This window comes from Lineus longissimus, chromosome 16, assembly GCF_910592395.1.
Source record: "Lineus longissimus chromosome 16, tnLinLong1.2, whole genome shotgun sequence".
NCBI classification, from domain to species: Eukaryota; Metazoa; Nemertea; class Pilidiophora; order Heteronemertea; family Lineidae; genus Lineus; species Lineus longissimus.
The window spans coordinates 16355967-16377175 of NC_088323.1; the positions used below are offsets into that span (position 1 = coordinate 16355967).

At 44.7% G+C, this 21209-nt stretch overlaps 2 protein-coding genes across 6 annotated transcripts in view; one reads left to right on the forward strand and one right to left on the reverse strand.

Moving 5' to 3' along the window:
• Positions 1-21209, forward strand: part of LOC135500597 (transformation/transcription domain-associated protein-like) — a 44925-nt gene that overhangs the window by 381 nt on the left and 23335 nt on the right. For 4 of the 5 annotated variants that reach the window (XM_064792146.1, XM_064792148.1, XM_064792147.1 and 1 more), the window contains exons 2-24: positions 3913-4066; positions 5088-5137; positions 5580-5696; positions 5942-6046; positions 6700-6783; positions 7269-7463; positions 7680-7846; positions 8436-8671; positions 13131-13209; positions 13990-14286; positions 14597-14765; positions 15236-15510; positions 16163-16220; positions 16563-16616; positions 16894-17029; positions 17229-17489; positions 17641-17807; positions 18246-18536; positions 18971-19122; positions 19470-19666; positions 19813-20056; positions 20314-20443; positions 20780-20965. In XM_064792146.1, the coding sequence (XP_064648216.1) occupies positions 3946-4066; positions 5088-5137; positions 5580-5696; positions 5942-6046; positions 6700-6783; positions 7269-7463; positions 7680-7846; positions 8436-8671; positions 13131-13209; positions 13990-14286; positions 14597-14765; positions 15236-15510; positions 16163-16220; positions 16563-16616; positions 16894-17029; positions 17229-17489; positions 17641-17807; positions 18246-18536; positions 18971-19122; positions 19470-19666; positions 19813-20056; positions 20314-20443; positions 20780-20965 (3771 nt within the window). In that variant the 5' untranslated portion in view covers positions 3913-3945. Of the gene's footprint in view, positions 1-3912; positions 4067-5087; positions 5138-5579; positions 5697-5941; positions 6047-6492; positions 6521-6699; positions 6784-7268; positions 7464-7679; positions 7847-8435; positions 8672-13130; positions 13210-13989; positions 14287-14596; positions 14766-15235; positions 15511-16162; positions 16221-16562; positions 16617-16893; positions 17030-17228; positions 17490-17640; positions 17808-18245; positions 18537-18970; positions 19123-19469; positions 19667-19812; positions 20057-20313; positions 20444-20779; positions 20966-21209 lie in introns of those variants that run through there. The other variant, XM_064792150.1, reaches the window with a different exon arrangement.
• On the reverse strand, positions 248-3197 carry LOC135500520 (piggyBac transposable element-derived protein 4-like). Its single transcript, XM_064792042.1, has one exon. It carries the CDS (start codon positions 3099-3101, stop codon positions 876-878), a length of 2226 nt encoding a protein of 741 aa, XP_064648112.1. The 5' UTR covers positions 3102-3197; the 3' UTR covers positions 248-875.

Below are 21209 nucleotides of genomic sequence, written 5' to 3' on the forward strand. Positions count from 1 at the left end.
TTGCCTGACTGTGCATGCTCTGAACTTGTATAATATTAAACACTATAGGCCTACAGCGCCTCTCTGAATATAGTCTCAACCTCATACCTGTAGGCCGTCGAGTATGCGAATAAATAAAAAAATAGTAAGATAAGTAAAATAAATTTGGAACGAGTTTACAATCCCCGATCACACCCCAAAAAAAGGTCATCGGTTGACTAACCAAGCACCACTGTTCAATGGATTTATAGTTAAATGTGATCAAACTACGTCATTTCAGATCGGGGATTGTAAATTTTAACCATAAATTTTGGTCATTATGCAGGCACATTTTCACAGGCAGCTTAACCCTTTCAGCTCTGAATATTTTTCAGTTTGATGGTCACTGTGGACTGGATATTTTTTAGGTACCAGAAAAATGAACGACATGAAAATTTCAAACACTATTTACAGTGGGAAGCATTCAAGCAATTGCCTAATACCAATTGAGTTTTTTTTAGCATTTTACCTAATCTTTCAGAATATGTAGCTTTCCAGGGGGTAGATCACCCCCAAAAAATTTTAGGGGGTATATAGAAGGTCCCTGAAAACTCGCAACTTTTTTTCGAAAAACCTGAAAATGACAAAATTGTAGATCCCAAGGTATAAATGCTTCCCTATGAAATATAACCACAGAAATGATTGTACAAATGTAAAAATAAACAAGTGCATGCCCTGGACTAGTCAGGTCTTCATTATTGACCCCCAGAAAGCAACATGGGACCCTTGACAAAGAGTCCCATTTGAGGTGAAATTCTAAAATTTTCGTCTTCAGTCCGCGCAGGAACAAACCTTCAATAAAACTTTGTTCTACCTAACATGTCTTTGTTCTTGTCTTTTCTATTGCAGTCAGAGTCTTAGTTTTGGTCTTGTGCCCTCAGATACTCCTCATATTTAGCCTTGTAGTCCTTCTGGGTGTGATACAGTTCGAAACAAGGGATGATGCAGAGGGCAACCTTGGGAACGCAGTTTTTGCAACGGTACACTGTCTGCTTCCTTCGTACGTACTTGTTGTTTCTCCTTAGGCAGCATGCAACACAATCAGGTTTTTTCCCATCTCCTTTCTCAATGAAGTGTCTCTCTGTCAGCCTGAATGGAGCAGGATTCACACTTGGACGGCCCGGTACAGAAGGACGACGTTCATATCCAACGACCAGTTCCTTGGCAACCTCAATTCTGAATTCGTATCCTTGTTTCTGCTGCTCCTTTGGCACCACCATCCTGTACATGACATATGCATTAGAAACAGCAGTGACCAGCAGATGCAAGAGAACTTTTTTCCACCATTTGAGAGATTTCCTCACCATGCGATTGTAGGAATTGAGCTGATCAGATGAGTCCACTCCTCCCATGTATTTATTGTACTGGTCAACTGCCATAGGCTTTCGAATGTTCCTGTGGCCACCTGGGGTATTTGCATCTCTGACTCTCTTGTTCATCATCTCTGCAGTGTGAATATTGCTCATTACACTAACTGGTCTTTTGTCATACCAGCCCAATGCAAGAATATTGCCACAGCGTTTGAGAATCGGTGACATTGCCTGCAGCCTAGCTGCAGACAGCTTTGTTGTGAACATCTTGATTTCAGCAGGGTTTGCAGTCCTGTTTGAACGCAGTGTACCACAACCACCTAATCCTCTCCCTTCAAGGACCTGGAGTAGCTCATAGCTGTTGAAATAGTTATCGAAATATACCTCATGTCCAGGTGGTAACATATCTGTAAGATCTAGGACAACTTTGCGCCCAAGATTCCTCTCTACGTTGTCTCCCTCCTTTCCACTGTACAGCTTCCAGTCAAAAACGAACCCTGTCTTTGAGCCTGCCAGCACCCAGGCCTTCATGCCCCACTTTGTTGGCTTTTTGGGCATATATTGTCTCATTGCAACACGACCTTTGAATGCAACCATGCATTCATCGACGGATACATGCTTATCCGGATTGACAATCCTCTTCCATGAGTCAACCAACACATTTGCGAACTGCCTTATCTTGAAGCAGCGATCAAATCCTTGCTGCCCCCTAGGAACAGCCCCAGTGTTGTCTGCTACATGCAGAAATCTTAGAACTAGAAGGAACCTGTCTCTTGACATCACTTTTCTAAATCCCTCCATGTGAGTTAGCCAGTCAGTCGACCAGTATGCCTTGTATGTGGGCCTTAGATTGTTGCCCATGATAAGAAGAATCGCAATGAAAGCTTTCATCTCCCCTAGATCAACATCCTTCCACTGCTTCTTCGTAGTTTCATCCCCAGAATGTCTTATTCCTGTCCTCAAGGCAGCAGCCTCTGTTTTCTCGTACCATTGCGAATAATAACGATTGGTTTCATCGCACATAAGTTGGATAGCTTGTTCTGGGAATGCCACAAGAAAGAAGTCCACAGGGGTGAAGTCTGTACAATCCATCACAGGCTCTGCTGGGTGTTGATTCTGCAAATTTGGAAGCCAATTTGGAACTTCCCCATTATCATCTTGCCATACAGGGCCTGCAGCCTGTTGGGGGGCAGCCGGTTGCTGTCCACGTCCCCTCCCACGTCCTCGTCCTCTCCTGCCACCACCTCCTCTCTGGGGCAAGGGTGGCCCTGGAGCAGGCACAGCAGGGGCTGGGGGTGGTGCCTGTGGCTGGGCTGGTAACAAAGGCACTGGAGCTCTGACAGGATTACGGGCACGACCACGTCCCCCACGTGTACGAACGCGTCCTCGACCACGTGGAGGAGACGGAGTTGGTGATGGGCTTGGGGAAGCTGGTGCACTTCCACTCATATCAAAATCATCTGAAGGATCAGACTCATCATCTGCTAGACTCATGTCCATCATATCAGCTCTTTCTCCTTCACTTGGTGAGTAGTCACTATCTTCAGCCTGAGTGTGCTCAGAATCAGTGTGGTACGAAGACAGTTCGTCCTCTGTCCCACCCCCTACAGCAGCATGCATATGTACAGGCGAGCCATGCTTTGAATCTACACGATCTACAGTGTCACCTTCGTCAGAATAATCCTCCAAATCACTCGGCAAATCACCATCGTCTGATTCAGAGTCTGCCATAAGTTCATCAACCACATCATCAACTGTCTTCAATTTCGCCATTTTGGTATAAATGGCGTCTCAAAATGCAAGAAAATTCGAAGCAAATCAACCACGTTTTGCCAGTTTCAGGATTGCGCAACAGAGTTGCTATGAATAGAAAAGGTATTCCCTGGAATGTGGGGATTCCCCAGCGGGTGTGTTTAATTGGCGGAATATACACTGAAACGAAGCATCGACGATCTTTTAGAGGGAGGGAGGCTCTCTCGCCTGGAGTCGAGACTCGTCCATCAAAAGGTTCAAACTCGTCTCGACTCCAATCGAGACTCGAGCTGAAAGGGTTAAGGCCCCATAAAAATAATTGTTAGTTTATGCCGAACCTATTTTGTAACGGCTGCTCTGATTGGCTTATGGCTGTGAACGGTATAAATATTCTTTCGAAGATCACGAGATGTCACTAGTAGTTGATTCCGTGCAGGTTTTTGTGCAAGCTTCAGTGGGCAGAGTTTATGGAGAGAGTTTTTGCGTACTTTTAGTAAATTTAAATATCCGGAAGTAAACATAGTGTCGACCAGTGCTGGAATTTTACATCATTTTACAAGGAATTTGAAGTGTACAAACTTATGCCGGTTTATTCGCTGTGGATGATTCTGATGATGACTTTGATGGTAAGGAATCGGGGAGTGATGTTTATTCTGTCGATTTCAAGGATAGTAAGATATACAAGATTTAAGGTAAAATGGCAAAAACTCGCTCACGACAGTATAATTATTCACAAAAACTTGCTCTCAAAAGGGTTTAACAACTTTATAATAGTTATTTGCTGTCAAATGTTTGTTTGAACACTTTTTCTTTATTATGTCCACACCACCAGGTGACAAGTGTGCAACCTTAACCAACATCCAAGATGTCCTTAGTAACAACACCGAAGATGGTGCCACCCATGAGCCCACAGGAGGTTGCCACGGCAACCAGCCAGATGAATACATTTAAATCATATGTGGCTCTGATTGCTGATCCCACTCTAGGTGAGCACTTACTCTGGTCCCACTCTAGGTGAGCACTTACTCTGGTCCCACTCTAGGTGAGCACTTACTCTGACCCCACTTTAGGTGAGCACTTACTCTGGTCCCACTCTAGGTGAGCACTTACTCTGGTCCCACTCTAGGTGGGCACTTACTCTGACCCCACTTTAGGTGAGCACTTACTCTGATCCCACTCTAGGTGGGCACTTACTCTGATCCCACTCTAGGTGGGCACTTACTCTGATCCCACTCTAGGTGGGCACTTACTCTGATCCCACTCTAGGTGGGCACTTACTCTGATCCCACTCTAGGTGAGCACTTACTCTGGTCCCACTCTAGGTGGGCACTTACTCTGACCCCACTTTAGGTGAGCACTTACTCCGACCCCACTCTATAGGTGGGCACTTACTCTGATCCCACTTTAGGTGAGCACTTACTCTGATCCCACTCTAAGTGGGCACTTACTCTGATCCCACTCTAGGTGGGCACCTACTCTGATCCCACTTTAGGTGAGCACTTACTCTGATCCCACTCTAAGTGAGCACTTACTCTGATCCCACTCTAGGTGGGCACCTACTCTGATCCCACTTTAGGTGAGCACTTACTCTGATCCCACTCTAAGTGGGCACTTACTCTCCACCTGGAGTAACAGTAACCAACAGTGATGAAACCATCTGACTTCTCATAAACCTCTGTAGATGGAATAAATGATGCGTGCACCAAGGTCTGTTGTGCAAACATCGTGATGACTACACCAACAGCTGATAATGTCATGTTGTCTGTTGTTAATTTCAAATGACGTCACATGACGTCACGAGAGATGTTTTGCCACAAACAGCTAACAGTGTCAGCCGATGATGTCACGATTGGTTTCAGGGTCCACCTCATTTGTTAATTTTCTTGCATAGTATATAAACCAAAAGGGGTGTCTGCTTGGATTCAAAGTATTGTATAGTTGATGCGTACTTGGTGCTTGTCAATTCTGATTGTAATCTATGCCTCATTCTGATCTTTTTCATTCCAGTCATTGAGAAGAAGCTGAAGGCGGCCCAAGAGCTCAGTGAAAACTTTGAGGTAGGTTTAATGTCGGCCGAGAATGCTAATGGTCTAGCACTCTCCTACTGGGTTTTCTCAATCGTTTTATTCTCTGTACCAAGCCCGTCAATATGAGGGCAAGTTAAAGATCCCGGGATAAAGTTGTGACCAGCTGCACACTGTTATCCTTAAACAGAATGACTGGGAATTGGCCTAGTATACATAACATGTTGATATGATGCCTGAGATGAGATTGATAGAGGTACATAACTTTACATGGGTAGCGATAGTGCAGTAGTAGACACAGTCTCATGATGGAGAAGTTGTGGGTTCAACACCCGACCATATCAAGCATTTCAAGTGATCGCTTTCTGTTTGCTCTTTGGAACACAGAAACTTTTGTGTTGAGAAAAACCATCCTTTTCTTCCCGACCAAACCTTCTAACGTTACTGTTGTCACAAACTCTCTTTTCTGTTGTAGACGATTGTTTCTTCTCCGCAATACCCACAATTCCTCCAAGATGCGATCCGCGTCTTTCTCAAGATCATCCAAGAGGGGGAGCCACAGTTCATAGCAGAACAAAACAGTCAAGTTACAGTAAGTTGATGTGCCGAATAAAATCTAGAGACTCTAAGCAATTTGTCCACGTAATTTGGGTCTCCAAACCTGATCTAAAACTAAAGCCGAGGGCACAAATGTTTCTACTAAAAAGTGAAAATGCTTGCCTTGGTTGGGTTGAGGTTACTTACTTGATTTAGGGGTGGAAACCAGCTTGTAATTGGGGGTCAACATGACCTGTCATATTCTATCTAATTCAATTAATGTTCATATTTTAATTGCAGCAACTACGAAAGCTTCTCTTGGAGATTGTTCACCGGATTCCCACCAATGAACACCTGAAGCCATATGTCAAGCAGATCCTGTCGCTGATGTTCAAACTCCTCGAGGTAAGGCCAGTCTTGTCTCTCTGTGATTACATGAATGCTCTCAGTAGTAGATCCTGTCGCTGATGTTCAAACTCCTCGAGGTAAGGTCAGTCTTGTCTCTCTGTGATTACATGAATGCTCTCAGTAGTAGATCCTGTCGCTGATGTTCAAACTCCTCGAGGTAAGGTCTCTTGTCTCTCTGTGATTACATGAATGCTCTCAGTAGTAGATCCTGTCGCTGATGTTCAAACTCCTCGAGGTAAGGTCTCTTGTCTCTCTGTGATTACATGAATGCTCTCAGTAGTAGATCCTGTCGCTGATGTTCAAACTCCTCGAGGTAAGGTCTCTTGTCTCTCTGTGATTACATGAATGCTCTCAGTAGTAGATCCTGTCGCTGATGTTCAAACTCCTCGAGGTAAGGTCAGTCTTGTCTCTCTGTGATTACATGAATGCTCTCAGTAGCAGATCCTGTCGCTGATGTTCAAACTCCTCGAGGTAAGGCCAGTCTTGTCTCTCTGTGATTACACGAATGCTCTCAGTAGTCACTGCTAGTCACATCTTTGAAAAGCCAAAAGGGAATTTTGTCATCCACAGAAGAAGAAAAATTGTTCGAATTTTATTTTTAGAAACATTCATGAAATGTGATGTAGACAATTTCCTAATGATCATTTTAGATCGAGAATGAAGAGAACGTGCTGGTGTGTTTGAGGATCATCATCGACCTCCATAAATTCTACCGTCCACAGATGAACCCTGAGGTGAGTGTTTCTTGTAGAAGTCTGCTTAGAGGTTTCCAGCAGAGAAACCTGATGCACAAAAAAACCATATTACATTTTGAGGCATTGTCTAGAAATGAATAGATCCCTTCCCTGTTCTGAAATTCAGATTTTATAATTCAGAATTTAGAGGAATGGATTACTGTTCTTGGAGTGTGATGACAAGTAGGAACACGAAGGTTGCTGATCATTTCGATTCTCACTCTCACTTCAACAGTCGACAGATGACAGATGACAACTTCGACTCAACTGAACTGACAAACCTTTTCACATTGATAAACGATGTGTACCTGCGCAGCCATGTTTTGTGCGAGGTGACTGGGCAGCAGAAAGCTTGATGACATTACCCTTAATCAATCTCTGTGTCCCTTTTGCTACTGCTGGCCTGTGGCAAAAGAGCTAATGTTCATGATCATGATAACTCTGTTGGTTCTCTGAAAAGGGTGACTTGAATTTCTTCCATTCAGATCCAACACTTCCTGCAGTTCGTCAAGAACATCTACAAGGAACTGCCAAACCACCTCAACAAGATCTTTGAACCACGTGCACAGATCAAGGTCAAGGACATCGCTGATATCAATGTTGAGGTTATGTTACAGGATATCTTCACCATCACGACCATCGTCACGGAGAAGAAGAACCAGGATAGTCAGCCAATCACAGTATGTTGTCACACTTATCTGTGGACATTTGGCGTGTCTGTGGTCATTGGTCGACTCACATTCAAGTCCAGTTTTGGCTCCCCCCTGTTGATTTGTTTTATCAAATGGTTGTTGGGTACGAAAAAAAACATCTGATCCCAGCTGTTTGAGGTTTGAATATCATCATATACTTGTATTATATCTTATTATAATATTTGCTGAAATCTTTCTCTCCAGTACAACATCATTCCGAAGGCTGTGCTGTCTCTGAAAGTCCTCGCCGAGCTCCCAATTATCGTCGTACTCATGTATCAACTTTATAAACAAAACGTCCACAGTATTGTAGCTGAGTTTATCCCTCTGATCATGAATACGATAGTCTTACAGCCGACTCCTCAACAAAGGTACGTCCTTGCTTCCTGGGGGCCTACCAGTCTCTCATATTTTGTCAAACAAGAGACGGGATGTGCTGATAGTGGTCACAAGATAGACCAAACCCCCCCCCCATACAAAATGGAACTTTCCGTGGTGAGGGCTGCTGTTTGTCAGGTGCTGTTCAATGAGGGGAGTGATGGGGTATCCTCCCTCGGGATGAAAAAGTTTATAAAATGTAGAATTCATTTCCCAGCATTTCAGCCGTCAAATAACTTTGTCAATTGAATTTTGTCCCAAACCAAACCTATACTCTGCTTTAAGAAGGGGTCCAGACCCATGAAGACAACCATTGCTTTAAGAAGGGGTCCAGATCCCATGAAGACAACCATTGCTTTAAGAAGGGGTCCAGATCCCATGAAGATAACCATTGCTTTAAGAAGGGGTCCAGATCCCATGAAGATAACCATTGCTTTAAGAAGGGGTGCAGATCCCATGAAGACAACCTTTGCCCTACAATGATGAGAAAAGTCTTGGTTTAGATGAGGTTTTTTCATGTTACTTTAACAGATAAATAACAGAGGCACTGAAATTATACGTCAGCATGTCTTTCATTTTCAGGGCAAATGTCGCCTTTAACAAGGAGGTGTTTGTCGATTTCATTGCCGCGCAGATCAAGACACTCTCCTTCCTCGCATACATCATCCGAATCTACCAGGAAATCGTCAACACGCACGCGCCGCAGATGGTGAAGGGCATGCTGGGATTGTTAACCCTTTGTCCCCAAGAGGCAGCCCATCTACGTAAGGAGCTGCTCATTGCTGCCAAGCATATCCTGGCCACGGATCTAAGAAATCGTAAGTTCTGACTCCTTTCTTCCATTGAAGTTAAGATGATTTCCACCACCAGGGTTATGCATTGTAAACTACCAACGAGGTTGATATCTGAGGCTCCGCATTATTCTCTCCAGGAATCTAACGAATGTTCTGATACACCGACGATCTAGAATATATCTTTGGTTGATAACAAAGTCACGGGATTATTCTGTCCTGGAAACAAATGATTGTTCTTAATATGAAATAGACAATGTAGAGTCTGGTAAGGTTGATATTACATTGATATCAGAACTGGTGTATTAATCAGATTGGTTTCTGCATTGGCGAATCACTGGTGAGATGAAAGGCTCTATCTCTTTCTTCTTCTCCGGGGACAAGTGGAGGTAGCCCTTCATCTCCCCTACGCAAGATGCCGCCCCACAATAACAGATAAACAGGTCAGAGAGGTCATACTCTGTGATGGGGTAAAAGTATGTGATGTCCTCTCCATTCTTGATAGGCTTCATGGAGACGAGTTCCCATGGTTTGTTGTTGTTGTACCTAATGGTAGTGTTTGGATCACATGAGTGTTGTGTATGTCTGAGGGGTGGATGGACTTCCAAGTGTTCTTCTTGACTGACTTGGATTGAATGCATGGTTGGATAGGTGTGACGTTGGGACCCGGTGATCTTTAAGATGACCTCCCCGGCTGGGATGTCAGTCACTGCAATATGGTGGAAGCCGTCACTGCTTTCTCTTGTTTCCGAGTAAGGATGCTCCGGCATCTGAGTACAGGTATCCTCCATCGCACTGAAATAGAATGTGCAATGTCAGTCAATGTAATAATAATACTACTATCCTTGTTTTAAAAGTGCCAGCGATTTTTGAAATATCATCAGTTTCTATAAGATTTAATCTGACCCTCACACCCAGGCCTGCTGGTTGCCACTGCTGGTTTCCACGCAATATAGGGCCCAGTTCAATCCTGGGGAGAGCCCGAGATTGTGTTTCTGGATGAACCAGCATGGCTTCCAAGGAACTATAATTCAAAACTCTTCACAGTCCTTCGAATGAGAAGTAACACTGAGATTCCTTGTATCTGTTGTCTGCCACAGAAAGCAAAATATCCCACCATCAACAAGGCCTAGAAGAAATGTGGAGCCCATCCGTCTTAATGTGGAAGTGCTTACCTGACAGTTGTTTTAACTGGTGAAATCCACCTCCAGAACGGTCTGAACATACATGTAGGCCTATAGATGATTTTGTCATATCAGTACTCCTTATTGATATCAGTAGTTCAGAAGGCCTTTCAAAACCTCTGGTGCCTTCTGAAAAGGTTTGACCAAGTTTAGTAGGCATGAATCATGGCGAAATTTGGACCCGAACAGTGTTGAATAGACAAGTAATATGAACTTTTTCTCTGCCAGATGCTTTATTGTTATCAACGTGTATGAATTCTGTGTTTTAATTAAGAAAACCTTTCGCTTTTAACACCCTGTGTTGACTTTGCCGTCAAAATCTTCCCAGATTTGATGTAGGCTGGTCTCCAGAAAATACCAGGCACTGATGAGTTATCTCTGACATATATGTCAACAACCTTTGAGCAATTGTCATTGCCTAATAACCCCCATCACAACAGATATGATCGAATTATGCATTGATCCATAGTCTGTGATACTTTGACTAATTAAAGGTTAAAGGGGCAGTTAACCATCAACCATTTTTAAGTTGATTGCACGTAATAATTATGACCACCTTGTGGTTTTTTTATTTCACTAAAATGTGATCCGCTCTGTCAAAGTGAGGCTGTGGGGTAAATTTCTTGAAAATGAGTTATTGGTACTGGCTTATTCTGCACAAAGCATGTTATAACATAATTTTTAGAAAAATGGAAAATGGCAAGCGACAAATGTTTGGCAGTCTGTGTGCATTATGTATTACAGGAGGATCAACCTGGCTGAAGCAGCTAAAGCCACAATATGTGTGGCGCAGATCTCCACATAGGTTTCTAGATCTTCTTGTGTTGAGTTGGTATGGAATGAAAAACATTTGTCCGTCGCCTGTAATGATATTCACAAAATATCTAACGGAGTAAAGTTTTGATGATTTTGGGGTGTGGGGTTATTTGCATTCGTATTTGTATTTGTATTTGCATTCTCGCCACATCCGTAAAAACTCTATCGCCTGTGGTTGTGAAAAGACAGCACATTTTCAATGGTTTAAGTAAACAACCAGTTTACTGATATAAAACATGTCTTGTTAGCTCACCTCTTAGCAGAGGTGAGCTTATCCCATACCGTGGCGTCCGTCGTCCGTCGTCGTCGTCGTCGTCGTCGTCGTCGTCGTCGTCGTCGTCGTCGTCGTCGTCGTCGTCGTCGTCCGTCGTCCGTTAGCAGGGCACGTTTCGTAACTGTTAGAGCTATTGAGTTGAAACTTGGTACACATGTACCCTTATGTAATGACACCTTGGAGACCAAGTTTCGGTCCGATTCGTTTCATGGTTTGGCCACCAGGGGGCCAAACGTTAAAAGTGAAAATATGCAATATCTCCCTTAATAGTAGTCGGGAAATTTTGAAAAAAATATGGTAGGTACTTCTAGCAAAGGTGCATCATATATCCTCCGGGTTTTTGATTTGACCTCCTTTTCAAGGTCACAGAGGTCAAATGGTGTAAATTGGCCGTTAGGATGTAACGATGGCACGTTTCTAAACTGCAATGACTATTGATCCCAAATTTGGTACACATTTACCCCTTAGTCAGGTAATCTCAGGGACCGAAGTTTGGTCCAATATGATTCACCACTTGACCACCAGGGGGCAAAATCCAAAAACCTTAAAAATGTGATTATTCCTTAACTTCTTGCCCGATTGCCACCAATTTGATATCATGGGTACATCTAACCACCATACAGTATATGTCACACAGGTTTTTAATTTGACCTTCTTGTCAAGGTCACAGAGGTCAAATGGCGTAAATTGGCCGTCAGGCCGTAACTATGGCACGTTTCTTATCTGCAATGACAATGCGATCTGATTTGCCGTTTGGCCTCCAGGGAGGGGGCCAAATCCTAAATTCTTCAAAATGCCATTATTCCTAGTATTACTTGCCCGATTGGCATCAATTTTATATCATAGGTACATCTAATTCTTACAACCATTCAATGTGTCACCCGGGTCTTCTTTGATTTGACCTACTTTTCAAGGTCACAGAGGTCGAATGTACTGTAAATTGGCCATTTTGGGGAAATTGTAATTGCTTGGACCTACATCAAACCTAACACTACATGACACAATACCATGCTCTTTATCCATCTTTCCTCCACATGAGGTGAGCACAATGGCCCTGGCCATTTCATTTTTAGCTCACCTCTTAGCAGAGGTGAGCTTATCCCATACCGTGGCGTCCGTCATCCGTCGTCGTCGTCGTCGTCGTCGTCGTCGTCGTCGTCGTCCGTCGTCCGTTAGCAGGGCACGTTTCGTAACTGTTAGAGCTATTGAGTTGAAACTTGGTACACATGTACCCTTATGTAATGACACCTGGGAGACCAAGTTTCGGTCCGATTCGTTTCATGGTTTGGCCACCAGGGGGCCAAACGTTAAAAGTGAAAATATGCAATATCTCCCTTAATAGTAGTCGGGAAATTTTGAAAAAAATATGGTAGGTACTTCTAGCAAAGGTGCATCATATATCCTCCGGGTTTTTGATTTGACCTCCTTTTCAAGGTCACAGAGGTCAAATGGTGTAAATTGGCCGTTAGGATGTAACGATGGCTCGTTTCTAAACTGCAATGACTATTGATACCAAATTTGGTACACATTTACCCCTTAGTCAGGTGATCTCAGGGACCGAAGTTTGGTCCAATATGATTCACCACTTGACCACCAGGGGGCAAAATCCAAAAACCTTAAAAATGTGATTATTCCTTAACTTCTTGCCCGATTGTCACCAATTTGATATCATGGGTACATCTAACCACCATACAGTATATGTCACACAGGTTTTTAATTTGACCTTCTTGTCAAGGTCACAGAGGTCAAATGGCGTAAATTCGCCGTCGGGCCGTAACTATGGCATGTTTCTTAACTGCAATGACTATTGATCACAAATTAAGTACACATGTACCCCTTGGTCAGGTGATCTCAGGTACCGAAGTTTGGTGCGATCTGATTTGCCGTTTGGCCTCCAGGGAGGGGGCCAAATCCTAAATTCTTCAAAATGCCATTATTCCTAGTAATGACTTGCCCGATTGGCACCAATTTTATATCATAGGTACATCTAATTCTAACAACCATTCAATGTGTCACCCGGGTCTTCTTTGATTTGACCTACTTTTCAAGGTCACAGAGGTCGAATGTACTGTAAATTGGCCATTTTGGGGAAATTGTAATTGCTTGGACCTACATCAAACCTAACACTACATGACACAAGACCATGCTCTTTATCCATCTTTCCTCCACATGAGGTGAGCACAATGGCCCTGGCCATTTCATTTATCTTCAGGATTTGTGCCATACACGGACAAATTGTTTGATGAGAATATCCTGATCGGGTCTGGATGGACCACTCATGAATCTCTCAGGTAAGCCTGATGCCTTTCTAATGTCGTATTTATTGCCATTCGTTCTATTATAATGCTTAACCCTCTTTCTGCTGTTTTAAATACAAAAACGTGGCTCCATTTCGATATATTCTGGTCAGAATGCAATCAATGAATATATGAAAGGTATATCTATATTCATCAGATATTGACATGTTCAAGAGCTTTCCAACACCAATGAGAACAACAAGGCCGTCTTTAATGACCATGCAGTTTGGCCCATACTAACCTGGGCCACTAAGTATGCCCTGCCTCTACCTCTTTACTGTGGATCTATCTGTACTCTCACCTCTACCACCTCTATCTTCAGGCCGTTGGCATACAGTACCCTTGCAGACCTGGGCCACTCAGTATGCCCTGCCTCTATCTCTTTACTGTGGATCTATCTGTACTCTCACCTCTACCACCTCCATCTATTCATCAGGCCGTTGGCGTACAGCACCCTTGCTAACCTGGGCCACTAAGTATGCCCTGCCTCTATCTCTTTACTGTGGATCTATCTGTACTCTCACCTCTACCACCTCTTATCTATTCTTCAGGCCGTTGGCGTACAGTACCCTTGCTAACCTGGGCCACTAAGTATGCCCTGCCTCTACCTCTTTACTGTGGATCTATCTGTACTCTCACCTCTACCACCTCTATCTTCAGGCCGTTGGCGTACAGTACCCTTGCTAACCTGGGCCACTAAGTATGCCCTGCCTCTATCTCTTTACTGTGGATCTATCTGTACTCTCACCTCTACCACCTCCATCTATTCTTCAGACCGTTGGCATACAGTACCCTTGCAGACCTGGTCCACCACGTACGCACCGCCCTACCCCTGAACGATCTCTCATTGGCCGTCAACCTATTTGCCAAGAACGTCCACGATGAGTCGTTGCCGAGCAGTATCCAGACCATGTCATGTCGTCTGCTGCAGAATCTGGTGGAGTGCATCCGGTCGAAGAGCGACCAGGAGAATGGCAATGGACGGGAACTGCTCATCAGGATGCTGGAAGTATTCGTACTCAAGTTTAAGACCATCGCCGAGCTGCAGCTGCCCGCCATATTGGCCAAGTGGTAGGTGGGCGTTTTCGGTGTCTGTTCTGGAAGCTTGAGCTTGTTGATGGATGTTTCTTCTTTGGTTGAGGTTTGGGTATCTGGTTCCAAAGAGATCATGAGGTCGAGAATGGGCGGGAACTGCTAATTAAGGATCGTATTCAAGTTTAAGACAATATCCCTCTCCTCCTCTTTAAACGATCTGATGACTGTGAGTGCTCTTATGCCACCTCAACGTGACTAGCTGTGGCTACCACAGGCCCCAGTGTCATCAGCTACAACCCCAAACGACTAACTTAACCTATATTTGAAATATTCCCCTCCTCTTCAGTAAACAATCTGGTGACAGTAACACCTCCAACGGCTCCTCAACACCGCCAGCCATCGCAGCCGCGGTTGCAGCAGCTTCTGGTCAGCCTCCGACCACTCCTCTTATCAAGACTGAGGATGGCAAAGCTCCTCCAGTCTTCCCAACCGTTGAGAAGGACAAGGAAGAAAAGGTAAGAGCAAGAAGAAATAACTACTTGTCTTTAGTCGCTGTTGTTAAGAGTTTTCTTGGATTGAACTGGGAACTACCATCTGTTGTTAGGTGTCTGGTGTCAGGCGCTAGGTTGACTACCCCCCACCTCAGAGTGGAACTCCTACCAGCATATGGCCCTCAAGGTAATGAAGGGACACAGATTGCAAAGTCATCTGGTCCCCATAGACTACCAAGTATCTCTCCTCCCTGGCGAGCAAGTTTATCCTTCTCATCAGTGGTACTAGGGAGTGGCATAGTGGTTACTGTTCCAGCCTCCTGACTGAGAGGTCATGAGTTTGTATCCCTTCATCTGATGCACGAAGAACATGGGTGATGAAGTGCTTTCATCGGACATGGAGGGGCAATACCGGTATATAAGAATATTATCTTCTTTTTTTAATGCGACACTCACAATGTAGCTCTTTCATTTCTCCCCTTGTCTTCTCTCAGAGCAAGATCGGTGTCCTCCCCGCCCAGACCAACACATACTTTGTTGCGGATTGCCGCAGCTTGGTGAAGACACTCGTGTGCGGTGTGAAAACGATAACTTGGGGTACGGCGTCCTGCAAGTCGACCAACATCGATGCGTCGTTGGTTCAGAACAAACAATTCAACCCGAAGGAGACGCTAGTGTTTGTGAGACTTGTGAAGTATGCTCTGCAGGCGTTGGACATCTATACCATCAACGCGACTGCCTCTGGGCAGGCCTATGTCCGACCTGCGGTGTAAGTATTGTGATCATTTGAACTTATACCATCAGGAATGTGTCAATATCATGACAAGTTATGTAATCATGATTGGGAAAGTTGAGATGGCTCATGCAGAGCAACGGGAGCTGCTGTGGTACTTTGGTTGGACTCACTGCTGGAGTCAAGAGGTCCCTGGTTCTGACCCCACAGTCAACATGGAGCTCTCCCCTCAGTCAGCATGGAGCTCTCCCCACAGTCAACATGGAGCTCTCCCAACAGTCAACATGGAGCTCTCCCCACAGTCAACATGGAGTTCTCCCAACAGTCAGCATGGAGCTCTCCCCACAGTCAACATGGAGCTCTCCCCTCAGTCAGCATGGAGCTCTCCACACAGTCAACATGGAGCTCTCCCCACAGTCAACATGGAGCTCTCCCCACAGTCAACATGGAGCTCTCCCAACAGTCAGCATGGAGCTCTCCCCACAGTCAACATGGAGCTCTCCCCACAGTCAACATGGAGCTCTCCCCACAGTCAACATGGAGCTCTCCCCACAGTCAACATGGAGCTCTCCCCACAGTCAACATGGAGCTCTCCCCACAGTCAATATGAGACTCTAGGCAGGTCTAACTTTCTGAATGTTTGTCAGTTTTGATGATGTGAATGTTTTGATACCATTTGTCATTTCAGTGTTCAGACTGTCAGGACCAAGGAAGAGAAGGAGGTATTGGAACACTTCGCTGGCGTGGTAAGCATCATTTAAGTTTTAAAACCCAAACTGATAAATATCCTTGAATTGGATTAAGTTAGTTTTTATCAATCTATCATAACGGTTGAGCATAGGTACTGCCATTTTGGCTAGAACTTGGTCAGAAGAATGTACTGTAGAACCTCTCTATTAAGGATACGCTGGGGACTGACTTGTGCTGTCCTTAATAGAGAGGTGTCCTGATCAGGGAGGTCAAATTGAATGGAGACAACCAATATGGGACCATAACTAGTTTCTTTAAGAGAGGGTGTCCTTAATAGAGGGGTGTCCGCTAAGGGAGGTTCTAATGTACTTGTAAGGTTTTTGATTGTTTCATTTCAGTTCACAATGATGAATGCTCTTACTTTCAAGGAGATCTTCTCGACGACTGTTGAGGTAAGCAAACTTTCATAGTGTGAGCAGCTAAAGTTGAAATGAACAAGGCAATGTCTAAAAATAGGTCCATGAAACAAGAGTATTCATGCATACCGGTTGCATCAAACTTTGCACTTGGGATATGCAACCAACTTTCAGAAAGTTAGAGAAGGTTGCTTTCAATGTTAGTATTCCTTTAGAAGAGTCAGAGAGCATACAGGGTTTGCCATTCTCAAGGTTTGGTGATACCATTGAATACCATCTTGTGTTGGCCTAACTTGAATGATCTTCCTTTCAGTACATGGTCGACCGCATCCACAAGAACTACGCCCTCCAGATCGTGGCCAACTCGTTCCTGGCCAACCCGACGACCTCACCAACATTTGCCACAATCCTGGTTGAGTATCTCCTCAAGAGGCTGGAAGAAATGGGCTGTGAGTTTATTTCATCATCTCCTGTGGCCTGGACTCGTTCCTCAGATGTGAAGTCATTGATAATTAATCTTAATCAACAGTGTTTACTGTTGTTACATGAATGCTTCCAGCAAGTGTTTGTAAACACATTCTGGCGTTTCATCCCAGTGTTTAACACTTGATTCTCAACATATTTCAAGTCCATGATAATTTTTTTCAGCCAACGTCGACCGTTCGAATTTGTACCTGAAGCTGTTCAAGCTGGTCTTTGGTTCAGTCTCACTCTTCGCTGCTGACAACGAGCAGATGTTGAAGCCTCATTTACATACAATCGTCAACCGCTCGATGGAGCTGGCGTTGAGCGCCAAGGAGCCGTACAATTACTTCCTGTTGCTCCGTGCGTTGTTCCGTTCGATCGGCGGGGGAAGTCATGATCAGTTGTATCAGGAGTTTCTGCCTTTGTTGCCAAATCTACTTCAAGGTAAATCTAAACAACAACTTTGCGTTTATCAGAAAAGTGGGCCCATTATGTTAACCAGTAAACTTTCGCAAGCTATATTCAGACTTTCGTGAATGCGCTGTCATACACATGGAGACAAAAACAACTCTCCCCATTTTCCTGTTGCTTTTAGGTTTAAACAATCTCCAGAGCGGCCTCCACAAGCAGCACATGAAGGATCTATTTGTGGAGCTGTGTCTGACTGTGCCAGTCAGGCTGAGCTCCCTGCTGCCCTACCTACCCATGTTGATGGACCCTCTGGTCTCAGCCCTTAATGGTTCACAGACACTTGTTAGCCAGGTAAGTGTTAGAGCTGTGTCTCATTGTCAGGCTGAGCTCCCTGCTGCCCTACCTACCCATGCTGATGGACCCTCTGGTCTCGGCCCTCAATGGTTCACAGACACTTGTTAGCCAGGTAAGTGTTAGAGCTGTGTCTCATTGTCAGGCTGAGCTCCCTGCTGCCCTACCTACCCATGTTGATAGACCCTCTAGTCTCGGCCCTCAATGGTTCACAGACACTTGTTAGCCAGGTAAGTGTTAGAGCTGTGTCTCATTGTCAGGCTGAGCTCCCTGCTGCCCTACCTACCCATGCTGATGGACCCTCTGGTCTCGGCCCTCAATGGTTCACAGACACTTGTTCGTCAGGTACTGTAAAGTGGTCAGGTATGCTCCTACAAATATTGTCAAAACTAGTAAGAGTGTGCAGCTCTCAACATTTCAAAAAACTTTTCTTTCCAGGGCCTGCGTACTCTAGAACTCTGTGTGGACAACCTGCAGCCTGACTTCCTCTACGACCACATCCAACCGGTCAGGGCTGAGCTGATGCAGGCCCTGTGGCGCACCCTACGTAATCCCTCTGACAGCATTGCTCATGTAGCATTCCGAGTCCTTGGCAAATTCGGCGGAGGAAATCGGAAGATGCTACGTGAACCTCAGAAGCTGAATTTCAACGATCGGGAAACTGTCGGGCCTTGTGTGACGATATACTTCCAGGATTGCAAGACACCGATCTCACTTCCTGTGGAGAAGGTAATGGAAGATTTCACAGCAAGAAGTTTTACGGAATAAAGTCATTTAGAACCGATTCTGTGGGGAAGACCAGCGTTAGCCCCGATACTAGTAGACAACCAGTCTAGAGAGAAAACTCCAAAAGCAAAACCAGGTAGTCTTGGCTTGTCAGCTAGGCAATGGCAACCAGACTAGGAGATGGAAGTCCTGGCCCTGACTGCGCACTGCCGCCATCATCTCCACAGAATAGGCTACTAGAATCTGCTCAATGTTGACCTGGAGACCCGTCTGCTTAAGCCTTGCTCCCTCATGAAGAATGAGAGGAAGCCAGGGCTCAGCTCAGTTAGATCTGGGGTTCTGTGGAGGGACTCTCTAGGACAGCTGCTAGAAAAATATTAACATCTTTCTTTGCAAATGCTGTTCAAATATATTGAGATTATTTCTGTGTCTTCTAGGCGATCGAGACTGCCCTGAACGCTCTCAAGTCAAGCTCCACTGAGTCGTTCTACCGGAAACAGTCGTGGGAGGTTATAAAATGTTACCTCGTCTCAGTTATGAATCTGGATGATGAGAAGTCGACGCTTGTGCAGCTCTTCATGCATCCGAGGTAAGAAAGTGTCATCCAATAGGACATCTGCCATCCTCTGACTTCTCTCTTAAAGATCAATGAAAACTAACTTGATGATCACCTGCGATCTAGAAAGTATTACGTGACGTAAAGTTCTGATTACAAATATGGAAGTTTTATGCATATGTGGCAATTTGTAGCACGTGTCGGGTTCTCAGCCAAAAACAGAAAACAGTGTGTGTGATATCACGTGGCATCCTCCGTGACGCAACGCATAAAAATACATTTTCTCGTGAAATAGACTTTAAGACATGGAATAGTGTTAAAGTCATGAATCGTAGGATTAACTGACATATAAATCATGATTCTCCTTCCTTTTGTTTCAGTTTCCAAGACAAGGAGGTCCCTGTCAGCTCAAGTCCTCTCTATAAGAATGCCGACCCCCACAGCAGAAAGGTTCATGAGCAGGCTCTGACCGGCATGTTTGTGGCTGCGGCCATCAAAGACTTGAGACCATCGGTGCTACCCAATATGGCGTCTATGGTCAGGCATTATACTCTCGTCGCTGTAGCTCAGCAGTGTGGTGAGGCTTGATCTACTTTCTTTTCTTGTCTCATCGTTTTTGTTCCAAGTCCAATTAAACATTGCTGTGTAGATCATCGCAACATAGATTTCAACTCAACATTCTCTTCACTCCCTTTATAACAATTCTGTCTTTGTTTGTTTCAGGCCCGTTCCCAGTCTTGGATAAACAGAGCAAGCTGACGAGTATGGACCCACAGATCCTGATTGACGCGCTCGCCGTCATCATGGGTCACGAAGAGAAGGAACTCTGCAAGCCCGGCAACCTGGCCATGGTCCTCATCTTACACACAGCCCAGACGGTGCTCGGCTCCAAGGAGAAGGCCTGTCGTCTGCCTCTGTTTGAGTATCTGGCCGAGAAGATGTGTGCACTCTGCTATGATCGTGCGTGGTACGTCCAGGAATTGTCACATTTTTGGGATAGGGTCAGGCCCCAAAATAGTCATGGATATTAAATCTCGTAGTTCCATGTCATGATAAACAATTTCTTCATCCAACTTTCATCAGGTATGCAGAGTTGCCTTCAAGTTTGTGTTTGAGAAGATGTCATTATTCAGGGGACATTTGGTCCAAAATTCATAAGCACTGTTGGATCTTATACATGTAGTGTGATATCATGCTAATCATTTCTCCAAATCTCACCAACAGGTATGCCAAGTTAGGAGGATGCATCGCCATTAAGTTCATGTTTGAAAAGATGTCACTACGCTGGGTGCTTGAGCATCAGTTTGTCTTCTTGAAGGCACTACTCTTTGTTATGATGGATCTCACTGGAGAGGTAAGTTATGACACTAGGTCATGTCATGGGCAGTAGGTCTATCATGATGTCACTACGCTGGGTGCTTGAACATCAGTTTGTCTTCTTGAAGGCACTACTCTTTGTGATGATGGATCTCACTGGAGAGGTAAGTTATGACACTAGGTCATGTCATGGGCAGTAGGTCTATCATTGAGGAGATGTCACTACGCTGGGTGCTCGAGCATCAGTTTGTCTTCTTGAAGTAGCTGCTCTGGGAGGTTCCACTGAATCGCATTTGCCTCTTCAACCCGCTCTCATAACTTTTATCTATTCAGCCAGTCTCGTCTCATTGCTCATCTATAATTGATGTTTCAGGTGTCAAGCGGTGCTGTGGACATGGCCAAGAACAACCTTGAGCTGATGCTGACGTTATGTGCCAAGGGCATGGGAGAGGAAGGCGAAGATACTGAGCTACAGGAGACGAGGAAGAAGGCTTTCTATGAAGTGACGCATGAGTTGGTGCGGAGGGTGACCGCCCCGAATACGCTCGTCCGGGAACAGGTTTGTAATATTCAAGATGCAGTGAGAGGAGGGTTCACTTTAGACGTACCTCTCAAATAGCGAATGGTTAACACTGGACATGGCTGGCTGATTTGGGAATATCTTCTTCAGCGTTCACTCTGCACTCGGAGGTGATGTTCTCCACGGAGTTTTCCTCCTCCAAGGCAGAATAAGCATTTTTGCCGACCACTATAATGAAGTCACAGTTGGGATTATTTGTCCATCGTAGTGTGATCGTAGTCTG

Excerpts from the sequence above, each read along its gene's own strand:
- LOC135500520 (XM_064792042.1), bottom strand. The coding sequence starts at position 3,101 with ATGGCGAAATTGAAGACAGTTGATGATGTGGTTGATGAACTTATGGCA.